This window comes from Lucilia cuprina, chromosome 4 (assembly GCF_022045245.1).
Source record: "Lucilia cuprina isolate Lc7/37 chromosome 4, ASM2204524v1, whole genome shotgun sequence".
NCBI classification, from domain to species: domain Eukaryota; kingdom Metazoa; phylum Arthropoda; class Insecta; order Diptera; family Calliphoridae; genus Lucilia; species Lucilia cuprina.
The window spans coordinates 37,814,800-37,832,720 of NC_060952.1; the positions used below are offsets into that span (position 1 = coordinate 37,814,800).

Consider the following 17,921-nt stretch of genomic DNA (forward strand, 5'->3'; position numbering starts at 1 on the left):
AATGCATCCATCCATATGCTAAATATTTATAGGAGAAGCTTCTCATTCCCATAAAATTTGTCAACTAAAAGTTTGAAATTTTAGACACAACATAAACAATTTTTATTTTAAATTAAAATCCTTAGAATTTCAAACTTATCCCCCTATAAATTGGTTTGACCCTATCCCAATTTATAGGGGGATAAGATCCTGTTGAAAATGAGGAGAAAAATGTTAGTTTTTACAAAACCGTTATGAACGCTAGAACTAGAATCAAATATCTAATAGTTTCCCTGATTACGAAATTATGTAATTAATTCATAAGGAAAGTGCCAAATCCCCTTATTGTCCGCCCATTTTTTTCTAAATGTTTTCATGAATGTCAAAGTTCATCGTGAAAAGTTTAAAGATTTTCTGCCTTATTCATAAGAATTTATCAAAGGTTTATCAAAAAAAAATTGTAAGAAAAATTGTCTTATAAACATGTTATAAATCGTTATGAATAAGGCGCTATATCTTTAATAGTTTCTCAGATAAAAAAATTTTTCTATATAATTCATATGAGGGATCTGAAAGTCCGCCCTTTTGTACCTAAAAGGTTTAAAGGTTGAAATTATTGTATTTTATTACATTCTAGTTCTATTACTCTCTCAGATAAACGAATTTTTGTACTTAATTCATATGGGAGGTGACGCTATCCACATTGGTAGCCCGCTAAACTAATTACTAAAAATGTTCAAATGAATATGAAAGATCTTCGTACAAAATTTAAAGATTTTAACTCTAATAGTTTTCAAGATGCCACGCCTACTACTGATAGTTTTCCCACTTTTTGTCCTAAATAATTATATTGACACTAAAGTGGTTTCGACAATATTTAAGGAGGACTCTAACTGTTATATTTTCTCAGATATACTGATTGAAATAGTTTCTTAGTTGTTTAATACATATCATTCCGACCATTTTGTCTTCAAATAGAATTTTTGAACTCTAGCTGTTGTTTCTGAGAAATGCAACTTTAAATACATATTTTGTATGTGGGCGTGGCTCCTCGTCCACTTAAAATTTTAAAATAAAAAGTAGCTTATAGTTTCTTTCAGACATACAGAAATACGGTAGTTTGTTATAATGTCAAGTGACATTATGACACATTTTATTAAGTCAGTGTACATGGACTTAAAAATTTAGCGAAACTGAAATTTAACACTCCAGCGGCCGGGCTAAGGCCAGGAGACTCCTTTTAAGGAATGCAAAATGCAACATACACCAAATTATAGAGCAATTCGTTCGGAATGATATTCGCCAACAGAAAGATACTTTCAAAAATTTAAAGAAAATCTGTTTAGCCGTTTGGTCGTCTATAAACTTCAATCATATAGAATATATTGATGGAGGTGACTTTTATGGGAAATTATGTGAAATCATAAACCGATATTTCCTATTTTTCTATATTAAACTCTTATAATTGCACTCCTTGGAGTTTGCATTAGATAGACGAACGCACATGAATCGAATAAGGACTTTGGTGGTCCCCAGTCCGATATTTCAATGATTTACAAAAGAAATGGTATAATAATGTAATAAGTAACGGTTTTTGCTGTCAAAATAAAAGGAAAGAAAGATTGTCACTTATTTTCTTAGCCCCCGTGAGACTAAGATTCAATTTCTTACACAGTATTTTTTATTTGAAGCATAAACTAGATTATTTGTGCGACAAACTGATTTCGATTAGATGTAAAGAATCTAGGTTCAAGTGTACTACTTTTCAGGTATCACAAAGTTAACAATATAATGGACTTGGAATGTAGCATATGTAAAAATATAGACAACCTGCTTACCGAACCAACACCTTGGTCCATAATAAAATTATTTAATTGATTCGTTTGACCATAGATGAACATATTACGCTAATCATTGTATATCCGAAAGACTTAAGTCACTGACTGACTTGTCCATTTCCGAATAGGTCAAACAGCAGAACCTTAAACCATGAACTTTTGACAGTAGACGGATTCTTGGAATTTCGAATTACTCTTTCAAAATACGTACGTTTAGAGGTTGAAAATGTGTAAGGGTTAAGTAAACGTTGGCTATGATTAAACTTTGGTTAATTAGATTTATAATTCAATGGACTCTTTTTTATTATGAATACAAAGTTTTAAAACTTTAACAATTATATAAAAATATTTTAATTGGTTAGTGGAATTTATCTACGTCCATACATATATGTGAGCATAAACATATAAAACTAATGTTTTATTTTTAAAGGTGTTCAAGGATACGAAATTCCTTTATTTATCTTTAATATTATGGACAAACAATAAGAACAAGTTCTTATCATTTAGCATAATAATTTTTTTTTTTGTTTATAAAAACCAGAACTACGTAAAATATTTTCCATTAGCAGTAGATATTTTTGTACATAAGCACATACTACAATAAAAAACATACGTATGTACATTGTTTCCAAATATATAAGCTGGTATACAAAAAAAAATAATGAATTTAATTTCCCCTGTCAGAAAAATTAAAGGAAACAGGATATATGTACGTATATGGATACAATAACACACCGATACATACTCACACATGATTAAACAACTTGATATCGAAACAACAACAAAAACTACAACTTAAAAACAAAAAAAAACTTAATAACAACTACCACATAACACTCGTTGCAATCACAATGAAAAACGGATGTGGTAGGAACCAAAATACGAGTATCAAACAAAAATATCAAAAAAATTAAAAACGTTTAAATTAAAATCTTTAAAATTATGATCATCATAAGAATAAAACGACAATGAAAAATCGAAATGATATTAAAGGATCATTTGTGTCTTCTAGTTGTTGTAGAGAGCATGCATATGTATATCAAGGCGATAAGAAGAGTAAGTAAATGAGTGTGTGTTTGTATTGTGGTGGCTGCTGTTGTTATTGTTTTTGTTGTTTCCAATAAAGACAGGATCCAAACAGCTGTCAGCTGTTTCAAAACTATTGTCTTTTTGTCGGTTGCTACACATTCATATTCAATGCTGGTTTTTGTTGGTCCTTTACTTTTCCATCAACATCTTTTACTTATTCGTCTTATTATGATGAGTGTGTGTAACAGTCTTCATTTGTTTCCTCTTTTTTTGTTCGTTGGAGTTTTTTTTTTTATTTTAGCATGATTATTAAGTTTAATATGATGATGGTGTTTCTTTTTTTTTTTGTGGCTCGTGCCATATAACTATAAAAATTTGTATTTAACATTATTAAACTGGCATCAAAAAGACCTACTCTTTGACAGCGCTTTAAAATAATGAAATCATTTGTAGTTAATATTACTCTATATACAACTTTGGAAAATTATTTATAAATCTTGAAGAAGAAATCTTGAAAATGTTTGAAAATTTCGTAAAAAAAGTAGAAAAAAAGGTTGTTCGACGGAGTGTCGCAGATACACTCTTATAACAGCGACGTGTCATAATGTCCATGGACGTTATGACATACCAAAAAGTTTCAAGAAATTTTAGGAAAATTTTGTATAATAAACAGAAAATTTGGAATATTTTCTACCAAAAAAGGCGAAATCTTGAAAATGTTTGAAAATTTTGTATAAAAAGTAGAAAAAAGGTTGTTCGAAGGAGTGTCGCAGATACACTCTTATAACGGCGGCGTGTCATATTGTACATGGACGTTATGACATACCAAAAAGTGCCATAGAGTCCATGGACATTATGTCGTAATATCTATGAGCAGTGTGATATTAAATCCATAAATTTAAAAGTGTTCATTCAGAAAAAAATGCTTAATTTAACACTCGTTACTCGAAATACCCCAGAATGCTTGCGTCCGGACGAAGGCCTTCTATTCAGGACACAAGGAATGCAAAAGCCGACATAAACCAATTTTAGGAGAAATTCTCTACGGGATATGAGTTTTTCTTTCTAAAATTCTAAATAAATTAAATAAATTTGTATTTTTATATTGTCACAATGTTAATGGACATTTTGACACTTTTAAGAATTGTCATAATGTCCATGAACACTTATTGGTGTGTCATAACCCTGTCCATGAACATTATGACACACCAACTCCTGTTACATTCAAGATAATAATGGTCCAGAGAATCATACGAGAACTTGTTTTCATTATGACAATTTTTAGAATTATTATTGATGACGCATACAATCTGTTGAAAACTATGATCAACAGAGAAAATTCCCGAGTCAATACCTGTTATGTTTTTTTAACTACACAGAGAGAAGAACCGGTAGAAAAGTACCGAAATTGATACATCCGTTGTCAGTAGTTAGCTTACCACGTTTGTTTACATTTAGACAACGGATGTGTATAAAATTTAGATGTCGACAACGATTTGTTGCAATTTTGACAACAGTGTTGTCATACGTTTGCAAATTCTTTGTCAACGTTCATCAGTATTGACTCAGATCGAATCGTCCCGAAGGGCAGCGTCTATAGTGCAGTGTTCAGTGAAGACTTTCTGCAGATCAAGATGATATCATGACCCGATGCAATATAATTAGGTCATGATATCTGTTAGTTAGTAGTTAGCTTACCACGTTTGTTTACATTTAGACAACGGATGTGTATAAAATTTAGATTTCGACAACGATTTGTTGCAATTTTGGCAACAGTGTTGTCATACGTTTGCAAATTCTTTGTCAACGTTCATCAGTATTGACTCAGATCGAATCGTCCCGAAGGGCAGCGTCTATAGTGCAGTGTTCAGTGAAGACTTTCTGCAGATCAAGATGATATCATGACCCGATGCAATATAATATCGGTGTGAATTACTTTCTGAGTCTGGGGTGCAAAAGGTAAGTATGTCTAACATTATCTCCTGACTTAAGGTTTCAGCTTAATCAAAAGAATTTACTATATTCAACATCTACAATAACCTGAGTTGTATCTCAATACTCTTTAGTACATATAAGTGTTTGTAAGCCAATATCTCACTTTTAAGAGCTCACTATTTGAAAGCTCTGCATATGAGCACTCACACAGAAAAGATACACACACCTACGTGAAAACTTATTTCAGTTAATAGTCTTAATTGTTGTGTCAGTTTTATTACAATTATTTGCCATGTTTTTGTTCCTCTTCTTCTGTTACTTCTTATAGTTGTTGCTGTTACTTTTGTTTTGTATTCAAAATAACTTCCCTAAAGCGGACAATAGCACTACTTCTGGTTGGCATATGTTATTCCTCAACCAGTGGTTATGTCTCAAAGTACATACAATCAGACGACAAACAACTCAAACACAACTAACTCATCCGACAGCTATACATATAAAGAAGACAATGAAGCTAAACAAATAAAAAAAAACTCAAGTAGAAGAAATAAAGCTGAAAATACCTAAAATTTGTAGTCATTCTTCTGGTCCTTTTTTTGATGACATGTGCATTAAATAAAATTATATTATTTATAATTGTTGTCGACTTTAGTTTTATGTTTATTTTGCAAAAACTCACAACATTGAAAATAATATTAATTTGTGTTCACAATTAAGGAATTTAATTTGATTGTAAAACCATATATATATCCAGTAATGTTTTGTGGTAAAAACTGTATGTGGTCTTTTACAGTTACAAATTTGGTTGTGTGTCCAAATGTAAATTCTGGATGCTCTGTGATTGATATGTACGTTGGCTTAAACTAATTGAGATAATTTGCAAATTTTTGTTTTTATTTGGAATTGCAAATATGTTAGTGTGTTGGTGTAATATTAAATAACATCAGCTTATTGTTTATAAATTCTAAAACATTTTAAATTCTTTATTGAAGGTGACATTCGGAGGTGATATTTTTCTTATTAGTAGAAAACTCAATAATTATTGAATCCTTTTTTCGTAAACAAACACCCTGCATAACTGAAAGAAAGTATTTCTACCTTTAATTGTTATCCTTGTGCGTATACTGGTAAAATGTGTTTGTATTTTAGTTGTCACCCCAACAGCTGTTTTGGATCGAAATAAAAAACAGCATATGTATACGTTTATAAGTACATAACCGATATCCGATCAAATATAGCACGTGTTGCATATGGCTATTAAACTAACAAAGGTATAGTTTTTTCTTTCCTAATTACTATTACCTGGTACAGGTATTAAATTTGAAGAAAAAAAGTAACATTATCTAATAATGAATGATGGCATTTTGTTGCATTTTGTAATAACGAATTTAGTTACTTGTGTATTGTGTTGAGGTTAAGTACTTTAAGAGTATGTGCTTTACTTTTATCAATTAAAGCAACTCCCAGAAAAATAAAAGATTTTGTCACCCTACTCAAAATAAGCCTTATTTTATGTTTCCTGGAACTTTTTTTAGGAAACTCGATTCGATGTTAAAGTATATTTTAAATGTAATGTTAGTTGAAATATACGAAACTACTTCCGAGATGCAAAAACATTACTTCTATTTACAACCACGCTGGTCCTCTGTTGAATTATCACCATGAGAAGTATTCCTTAGACCGAAACCATCAAATAAATCGTGGACTTGTTCTTAGTCACAAAGAACATACTGAGGTAAATATGGTATCCAGCTATGATTAGTTAGCTGGATAAATAAGAAAAATTTAATGGCGTCACTTCTTTCAGATACCTTTTATCAATCATCATTTTTCGTTCATTCGACACACTTATAGAGAACAAAAATAACACCAAAGCATCACGGGTAGATAAGGTCCGCATACCCCTATATCCATTCAGTATCATACTTATACACTTGACGCCAACTCATTCAAACGCTTAGTCGCACAGTCTCTCACCTGTGGGCTGACTGTTGCCTCGGCAACAGCATGGAACTTATTGCGAATTATCATTCCGAATTACCATTCCAAAAATTTAGGTTTAAAAAAGGGGCACCAATTGCATTCCAAACTGACCTTTCCTATATCCGTGACAAGAAAAAGCTTGAAACTCTGACCTGTGGAATATAGGTACTCGTGGTATCATATTATGTAGTTTTTTGGTGTCAAATCATTTCAAGGAAAGGCCGAGAATACATCTTCACCAGTTTATAGTTGCCATAACACCAATATAAGCTCTTTTATCAAGAAAACATGCTCTATCATCGGCTCATCGAAACTCTTATAGCACTTTGCTAAAACGATCGAGCTATCTTACATTAGCATTTATATCGGAAAAATGGTGTCAGTCGATTTACCATTTGGGCCGTAGAAAAGTGGTGTCTCTGAATATATCTAAGCCGTTGGAATATGGCATGACTCACTTCCATAAAAACTAATTTTATTCTCCCAATTATAGGCCATGCCCATTTGGAGATTACAGCAATAAGGGATAACATTAACGAATTGCTTAACTACGACTTAGTTACAATCTCTGAACGGATTCGAGTTAATAGACTCGGTTTAATCGATTCGCTTTCAACGGCCGCATTGCCCTATGTTGCTTCTTGACTCACAAACGTGTGAGTGGTATAAATATTAAGAAATCAAAAATTCTTGATATTCTGGGCATAAGAATTATAGTAACACCGTCTGCTGAATTGAACATATCTTTTGAGTGTAAAAAAAGCTTTCAACAGGATCGATCAGTGTAGACATCAGAGATACAAGCCGATGCAAAATGATCGACTGCGGCGGCGCAACCATTTTAGGTCGGCGGCTTATTATAGAAAATATCGGCGGCGGCTAAATTGTCGGCTCAATTTAAACTTTTCTTTTGTTATATAGAAACCTGTCTCTATATAAATTTTTTTAACAGAAAAATTAACATTAACCACAATATTGCAACACTTTTCAATTTGCAATAATAATTTAAAATAGTGGCAACTCCGTTCAAATTGATGAATTTATTTTCCGAAATACATGTGTGATTCCAATCTTTATCAGCGGCTAGGTTTAAGGCAGCTTAGCTTTTGAGCCGAAAGGCGAAGGCGGCGGTGCAGCTTGAAAAATATTACCGGCGGCCAGCCGCCACCGATTTCAGCCGTTCCGGCTTCAAGAAGGTGCTGAAGAAAAAGAATCGTGTCACTAACGACTACACGAACAGCAATTTAACAAAATCACGAACAGCAATTTCACAAAATCGCCCGTATTAAAGGGGTCACTTTTCGATGTTCTAAGTGACTTCGAGTCTGATTGCTACAATCCAAGGAAAGTGATCATTTATTTTAAGTTCCATTCCGATAGTAAATTGTAAAAATTTACTGCACTTGTAAAAATTTACTGCAGAGACAGACAGACTTTAACTTTCTCCCTCTCTGATGAGATTTCTTACACCCTTACACACTCTGATATTAATACAAAGTATTTGAATGTAAAACCCCCTTTACACGTATTAAGGTTCAGAGCATTTAAGAAATACTGCGATCAATTTTGAACTTATAAACAAGAGTTCAACAACAAAGTTAATTTAAAAGAGATTTACGGAAAGAGAGGTGTTAAATATATATCATATCACTTCCACAATTTACGTGATTCAAGTATATAAATTAAAACTTTCAACACAATTAAAACCTTCATTTAAAAGTATGCAGTTGTTATATAATGAAATACTAGTAGGGTAGAAGGGGGACCATACGCCACTTTTTTTGAGACGGCCTCAAATTAAAACCACAATACATATTCTTAATTTTTTGATTCGGATACTTAGATATGTTGGCTTTAGTTTAATTCCTTTCAATCTTTCCTAAGTCATCCTCATGAACATATTTTTTTAAATTTTCCGCACTGACCAAAAACAGCGATACCGCCCCATCCATGGGTAAATGCGCCAAGGTGATGGTGCAGATTTGTCATTAGTAAAATAAAAGAAAAAATTATAAAAATAAAAACTTATTTTGCTGTTTTATACCTTAATTCATTAAACAAAGTATAATAAACCAGATATTTATTGTTTATTTCACAAAACTTAACAAAAAAATTAAAACAAATTATTACTGTTTTTTTTTTTTCTATATTTTAACCAAATTTTGTTCTACATCACAAGCATTACATATATTTGGCGCGTGTGCCCCACGGGTAGTTCTGGGGTTTAGTTTCAATTTTTTTCGGTCTTCAAATTATATTATCGAAAATATTATTATGTCTTATTGTTCACTATTATTGACCTTCTAATACGGACCAATATATTTTTTCTATCACAAAAACAAAAAAAGTTAGTACAAAAAGTTAACACAGTGAAATATTTTCACAGCCCTCTGAAAAACAATTAATCATGTCTGGCTCCAATCATATGTAATGTTAATGTTTCAAATTTTCAGGGATGATAGATAATCGATAAACGAAAACAAAATTTGATAATGCGATAAAATCGATTACTAACGGTTAACGTTATTCGCATTGACAGATGTGCCCCTTTGGCGAATGATCCCCCTTCTACCCTATACGTATTAAAACAATTCAATTTTAATATAAATTCAAAGATAAAATAAAAAAAAAATAATTTTAATTGACACAATCAAATTTTATATTAAATATTATGTTAAGTGTTTTTTAACACAACATATGATAGATCCATATATCACGGTAGCAGATATTTGCATAATTTATTTATTGTTGAATTTTAAATTGAAATAATATGCAATATGCCACAACTGATGTGTGATAAATGATTTCATTAGTAAGTCTTAATTAGTTCTATTAATTATGTATTTAGTATTTTTTGTGAAAACAAGTTTAGTTTTAATTTGATGGGGGAAAATAATCATTAGTTACTTACGTTTTTAAATAATCCAACTTTTGTTGTTCTACCTTAATAAAACCCTCTAAATTACTAATTAATACAGATTCAGTCTCTAATAGCTCTTCCATATCCGCCAAGGCGGTATAGACTTCTGTGTTTATGGATTTGATGGTGCATAATAGGAAAACTAATGCGAGTAATGGCAGGGAAAATGTCTTCTTTCGTCGCAGTTGCAGCATATTTGTTTTTTTTTTTAGATGGCAGATAGTTAAATCTGAAATAAGAAAAAATAAAAAAACGTTATTATAATTTGATTTAAAACAGTTTCCTGTCTAATTCAATTCAAAAAAAAATCCTCTTCAAATAATATAATTATTTCCAATTTTTAATTAAATGCTTCGTAAATTATTTGATATCGTAAATTAATCTATTATTTATTCTCAAGCGGTACTTGAATGTAAACAATTAAAACCATAAATTGTGTTAAATGATTATTAACAGCTTATTGGCAGCAGTAAACAATTCAAAAAGAAATTAATTTAAAACAAATCCTTAAAACAAATAAAATTAATTAAAAGTGTAAGTCAAAGTGCCAACATTAAAATAAATTATAATATTTTATTAAGATTAAACTGGTTGTAAGCGAAAAGCCAAAAATAAAAGATAAAAACATATAAGATTACAATCGGTCATTGTCGACTATATGTACTCTACATCTGCTATAAGAAAATGTTCAAACTAATTCTGTAGGAATTTACAATTAACAATTTCGTTATTTATTTGTTTCAATTCACAATCGCTGTTGTACGGTTGTATTGTAGTATGTCGTAAATTTTTTTATTAGTGATTTTTTTTTCAAAAAATTTTATTTGAAAAATTTTTATGATATACAACGCTACAACGATACGACATCGATTGTAAATTGGACAATTATAAACCATCAGACTGTTTTTTGGAAAATGACCTTTATCCAGGCTTAAAATAAGAGATTTTCAGAAAACATAAATTTCTTAAAATGGTTGTTGCGAAATCAATATTTTGGGGAGTTACAAATATCCACAAAAGCAATCTCCCCACTAAACCTATGTAACGTACGATGATCATCGATGGTTTCAGTTTATTTAGATAATCAACCTTTGTAATCCGGTTCAAAATTTTATTGCCGCTACAATTAAGAAAAATATTAGAAATTTATAACATTATAATTTTATTGAACCTGTTTTATTTCTTTTTCTTAATTTTTTTCAAATAGGTGCAAATTCTAAATCAGATAAAATTTTTATGTTTTTAAGAAATTTGAAGATGCTTAATATATATCATATAACAGCTATAAAAAGATTTCTTAAAACTAAAAAAATCCAAAGTAAACAAATAAATTAAAAGCCATTAACTCAAACTAGAACTTTTTATGTTTTTTTTTTATAAAATTAATGGACTACTAAAGTATTGAATGAAATCTAATCTTGGCTTGATGTTTGTACGATACAGTACATATTGTTTATAGCGAACTAGAAATATTTGCAATTTATATTTAAATGCTACATTAAGATTTACGTTTTATAAGAAAACATAGAACTGAACCCAGAATTTCATCGTAATACTAGTGAAATATTGATTTTCAAGTCATTTTCTGAAGGGAAGTTTTTAAATCATTCTGAAACGATTGGTATACTTTAAGGAGTAGGACCAATATTTTTGGTTGCTACAAAAATCAGCACAAACGCCTCTTCAGTTTCTTAGGTTAAAAATATCATATTTAAGAATTCTATGAGAACTGAACCCGCAACCGAAGAACTCGTTCCATCTCATGTTAAGATTGAGATGACTCATCACACCTCTGCACAGCCTCTATGAGACTATCATAGATCGCGCAGTCGGCATTTCATGTTGTTACCGATCAATGTACAAGCCCTTTACTCAATTACTTAGCTATCTATTCTCTGGCCAGTTAGACTTAACCCTTGCGCAAAGGGATATTCACACTTCCCTGGTGGTCCTATTAAAATTAATAGATAACTGGGCTTTGAGTAAGAAGAAATTCAGGTATTCCAATATCGATACTGATCTGGCCCGCTTTGACAATGGATAGGACTAGGACTATTTTCTCTCTTAGTAAAAACTCGATAAGGCTTATTGATGTAATTACTAGTCACTGTATTATCTGCAACACCCACGTTATAGCTACTGTAGAAGCTTCTATGTGACTGCTTAACTTTGCAAGAGCACAGAATACTATATTTTGGTAGAGCTTCTTTCCATGACCTGGAAAAATTCGTACATCTGAAAAACTATAGGAGCTAAAATTCTCAAATCTACAAATCTATGGCGTAATTCTTCAAAATTTCATCTCTATGGGTAATTATTCCTCAATCTATGCAATTACAATGTATATAAGGGAATGTTTGTAATATCGGATAGTCAGTTGGCCGGGTTTTGTATTTGACTGCTTGACATTTCTAAATGAACTGTGTAAACACAATGTTGGGTAGCTGACCATAAAGAACACTCTGGCAATGAAAGAGCAGATTGTCTGGCAAACATTCTTTGGTATCCCCAAAGGATTCATTAGGAAAAAATGGGATTCATATATATTCAAATTTAGAACTCAGACATTTAGGTGCTTTACGTAAGTACATGGCGCAGGTCTACCTCTCGAAGGTACTTTAACAACCCCTGGGTGAGTAAAAGTAACAACCCACCACTGCTCCTTTGTGCAATTTTTGTACATGGATGAGCCGGTCCATGTACAAGCACTTTGTTCAAGTACTTGAGCTATCTAACTTCCGAGATGTAAAACATCACTTCCGATTACAACCGCGCAGATGCGAAAGCCGAAACTTTGTTCTTACTCACAGGGACACACTGTGGTAGTTCCGGCATGAACAGATTTTACTCTGGATTCCTTTCATCCATCATCATTCAACGCAGCACACTTCTCATTTTTCTGACGCACTCATAAGAGAAAAATATAAGACACACTTTAAGTATACGAGTAGGGTGAGGTATACTACGTATATCTACGACACCATCCCATTTCCAACGCTTAGTCACACAGTCACTCCTCTGTGGGGTATCTGTTGTCTTCGGCAACAGCACCGTACTTATCCCGAAATATTGAGTTTACCTTACATCAGTCCTTTAAACGCCACTTACTCTTCCCACAAATTTGAGTTTAAAAAACAGCAACTACGTGGATCCCAATGGAACCTCAACCAACTGACCAGCCAGGACACAGTCCTGTGGGCTACTGGGTACCCGTAGTACCAGATTGTGTGGTTCTCTGTTTAGACCCCAAGGACAAGCCGAGGAGTGTAGTGAATCCCCAGTTTTTAGTCATGGTAGACTAAAGATACTAGCATCTCTATACCTCCCGATTGCAATACCCCAACATGGGATCTATCATCAAGGAAATATGCCACGCGTAGGGATCAGGACTCAGACAGCCAATATATCCTAAAAGTTACTGTTACTGAAGAAAAGTAGCCTATCATTACTAACGAGACTTTATGGCGGAAAATGTGGACTTAAATATCACCAGCACATTCTTGGTAACAATAAGACGATTCTATGCAGATTCTGCGAAATGCATGATAAAACCTTTGAACATGTACTTTGCGAATGTCAGCAACTAGGCGCTTTTCTTTCGCCTCATGAAATATTCAATATCTCACCGCTTAGAACTACTTAACCACCAATGGTTACATCTGCAAAAAGAGATCTTAACAAGTACTATCCTCCAAAAAACATAAAGTTAATTATTTCGAAAGTTAAAATTTAAGTGAAAAATCATATATAAGGTTAGGGTGAAATATGGTTAAATTTTCATAAGTTCTATATTTGATCAGTATTGGTAGGCTTATTTATGAGGGTTCAAGTACATTTAGGTTAAAAAAAAATACCAAAAACTAATGGATAGTATTAATCGCACTAAAGCTGAGTAGGAAGTACAAACAGACCCAATCGGAAATGCATTAAGTTACGGCTATAACAGATGAAAAAAATACATTAATAACAATTTAACTGGTTTCAGCTGTTATTAAAAATATATTATTTTTTTTAATAAACTCAACAAAACTTTGTTCAATTTATTGCAAATTACTGCACAACAGACAGCCTGTCGTCAATTCAGTGTTTTCTACCCTTTTTTTTAATAATCAGCTAAATATATTTGTCCCACATTTTATTTTTTGTTTATTTTAAAATTACATCGCATATATAAAAGAAAAATTTCAAGTTCACTGAACTGTTTACGCATTGGCAACAAAAAGATTTAAATCCATTGTTGAAAATCAAAATGATGACAGTTACAGAAACAAACAAAAAACACTCAATTGTATTATTAATTTATGCAAAAGTAAAAAAAGACTGCAAAAACAATAATAAATGAAAACTTTTATTGTTGCAATAAAATCTACAAATTAAGCAATAATGTACAACTTTTTTTCACCAAACCTACGCATTAATTTCACAGTCATTATTTTGCAATTTTTTTTAGCTAAACCGAAAATTTAAATAAAAAATTAAAACAAACAGAAAATTGTGCAACAATGTAAACTTTATTATTATATATATATTTTTGTGTTATTTGTAGGCCATTGTATGTTGTATTGTTTTTATTCAAAAAAATACCGTATAACACCGTATAATATAAAACAGCTTAATTTCAATTTGAATATAGGTTCTGTTCTGTGTATTCTTTTTTTCTCCACAGACCCTCTTTGTTACAGAGTCTGGAAAATTTACATATGAAAACAAGTTGAAATAAAACCGATTTATGCTATTTTTTGGGTGTATAAAGGGGGTATTAAAGGTATAATTTGCATAACACTAAGAATAACAACAGTTATGTTTTAAATCATATTTAATTGATAAAGGTTTTTGAACTAAATTTAAACGGTTTATAAAATTAAAACGGTTATAAATTTATGTATTTAAATTTGCCAAAAAATTTACGAAAAATAGGAGTGTGTTTTATGGTTAACACATGTTTTATTTATAATTTAATTATTGTATTTAGTTTAGGTTTTTTTCTTAATTTAATAAATCGAAACGTTTTGTTTTGTTAGAAATTTGAATGGAAATATAAAATAGTTTTTAGAGTTTTTTTTAAATATAATAGTGAATGTTAAAATGATAAACAATTTGATACCAATTTTAATAAATACGTTGTAAACTATAGCAAATTAGACTTGGAGAACTGAAGTTTTAGGTTTCTAAGTAGTACTCTTACCAATATGAGTATTTTTCTATTGCATAGACTATTAGCTAGTCTATCATTTACTCTATTGACTAAGCTATTCACTAGCCTATAGACTACTCTATTATCCAGTATATAAACTAATCTACTAACTAGTCTGTGCACTAGTTAGGGACTAGTCTATTCACTAGTTAGGGACTAGTCTATTCACTAGTCTATGGACAAACCTATTGACTAGGCAGTGAACTATCCTATTAACTAGTCTATGAACTAATCTATAGACTAGTCTATGAACTAGTCTATTGATCTCTGACTAGTCTATGGAGTAAATTATCGACTATTTTCTAGTTCATAAAGAAGTCTATTCTAGTATATGGACTAATGTATGAACTAGTTAAGGACTTAACTAGTCTATAGACAAGCCTTTCAAATTATGGATAAACTAGTCTATTGACTAGTCTATAAACTAGCCTATTGGCTTATATACGAACTAGTCTATTGCCTAGTCTATGGAAAAATCTATTTACTAGTATATTGAGTAGTCTATGGACTAGTTTATTGACTAGTCCACTAGTTACTAGTTCATAAACAAATCTATTGAATATTTTATGTACCGGTCTATTGACCAGTCTACGGATTAGCCTATTGACTAGTACTACTATAGACAACTGTCGTCTAACTTGTCTATAAACTATTATATTTACTAGTCAATGGAATAGTCTATTGACTAGTCTTCGGACCAGCCTATTGAAAAGTATATTAAATAGTCTATGAACTTGTTTACTGCCTTCTAACTAGTCTATTAATTATTCTATTTACTAGTTAATGTACAAGCCAATTGACTAGTCTATGAACTAGTCTTTTGACTAATCTATTAAAAAGATAAGTACAAGTCTATAGACCAGACTTTCAAATTGTTTATAAACTAGTCTATTGACTAGTCTATGAACTAGCCTATGGCTTTTATATGAATTAGTCTATTGACTAGTATATGGAATAATCTATTGACTAGTATATAGACTAGTCTATGGACTAGTTTATATGCTAGTCTATGGAGTAAACTATCGACTATTCTATTTACTAGTTCATAAACAAGTCTATTGACTACTCTAGTCTATGGATTAGCCTATTGACTAATTTATGAACTAGTCAATTGTCCTCTAACTAGTCTATTGACTATTAAATTTACTAGTCTTAGCTTAACAGATTATCTATCTTTTGACTTTTCTGTCAAATAGTCCTTTTGGTTATTGGATGTCTATAGACTAGTAGCTATCTATAGACTAGTTGCTGTCTATAGACATAGCTTCTAAAAAGTTCCTCCTCTAATACTTCCCAATATAAATGTCAAATTTTATAAATTTACTTTATGTATATATTTTTAAAGTTATTCTCCATTAGTTTATTGATCCATTTAATATTTTATTACTTCCAGTTATCTACAATACGATTTCAATTTAATTTCCATAAGTTACGAGCTGTTATATAATCACTAAAAGCTAAAACTAAAACATTATTTAACAACATAGATATTTCTAAAAAAACCATAAAATTAAAAGCAAATAACCAGTCTATGCTTTCTCTATTGTTTTCAAAAGATTATTATCTTATTGTTAAATTAGAACACGGTTTAAAACAAATTATTAAATAAAAAACACAGTTTTGTTAAATCATTTAAAAAAAATCATATCACCGACAAATTAAATCCTAAGAAACCGGTACATTAACCTTTAAGAACAAATAACATTTAAGAAAAAAAGATATGCGAATTAATGAAATTTTCATTTAAATTTAAATCATATTGAAATGTTAACAATATAACAAAGATTTTTAAAATGACAGATTAATTTGTTTGATTCAAGAAAATTACTATTTCTAAAATATTTATGGCAGCTAGTGAATAGCCTTAATAGTAGAATAAATCTGCTTTTAAAATGCAAATTTCTTAATGTCAATAAAAAATCTATTAAGACATTTCAATTGCAGCGATTCTTTTTTTGTTTTCAAAAAATTTTGGATAAATCTGTCTAGATTTACAAAAACAAAATGTATCAAATATTAATGAAAACCTGTTGAAAGTTATTGGTATATAAAAAATTGATTTCAAATTATACATTTTTTTATATAATTTAATTTGCAATTAATTTTAACTAAGTAATTAATTTGTTTTATAAAATAAAATTACATAATATTTTAAACTGTAAGACTTTTTGATGATCGTTTCAAGACCAACCAGGAAAATATAGACCGACTGTTCTTAAACAGTAAATATGAAATATATAAATTTGAACCGGTTTTAAAATATAAGCTATACTTATAGTATACTTTTCCATTTGATATAACGAGTTTTTTTCGGTCCACATTTGGATCGATTTGTATACATAACATACACAAAAGGAACTGAGAAATATTTTCTCAGTCGCTCTTTCATCGAAGGCCTTTTGAGACGCCTTTTTGAGTTTAGTATAAAAATACACCTATCATCACGATATACTCATCAACTTTGAAATGATTTTCTACATTGTATTTGAACCGATTTGAGATGAGCTGAACAATTATAATTCAACATTCCTGTTCATATGATCTTTTGAATATTTGGAACAATTTTTGAAAGATCCCACAATGTGATCTTGATTTTGGACCGTAGACTATATATTCCCAATACTTTACCAACATATTAAAATGAACAACGCAGGAGAAGTCTTATATGAAACTAGTGTTAGGGGTCTATTCTCATAAATCAACTGTTATACAGGATGAATGATATAATTAAACTATTCTGAGCAAATTAAATTCATTAAATACATTAAGACCTATTTAATAAACTAATCCATTTAATAGACAGGAGATTAGTCTATAAGGTAGTTAATAAACTGAAAATATACTACTTAGTGGACAAATCAAAATATTACTAGCCAGGCGGGGATTCAGCTCCGTCGTTTGGATGGGGCGGAAATTTTGTTTTTTATTTATATTCCTCTTTTCTTTTTCCTCATTGTTATATATTGAATGAAAATTTTCAGGTTTGGGGGGAAGGATTTCCCTTTTTTCCCCTGTGAAGCCACGCCTGCTACTATAGCACTTG

General features: G+C 30.7%; 1 protein-coding gene across 2 annotated transcripts in view; it reads right to left on the reverse strand.

The window, feature by feature from the left end:
• LOC111675552 (prolyl 4-hydroxylase subunit alpha-1) overlaps nt 1-17,921 on the reverse strand; it is a 65,317-nt gene that overhangs the window by 23,051 nt on the left and 24,345 nt on the right. For both annotated transcript variants that reach the window (XM_046949178.1, XM_023436333.2), the window contains one exon: nt 9,676-9,913. In XM_046949178.1, coding sequence (XP_046805134.1) covers nt 9,676-9,878 — 203 coding nt within the window. In that variant the 5' untranslated portion in view covers nt 9,879-9,913. The remainder of the gene's footprint in view (nt 1-9,675; nt 9,914-17,921) is intronic.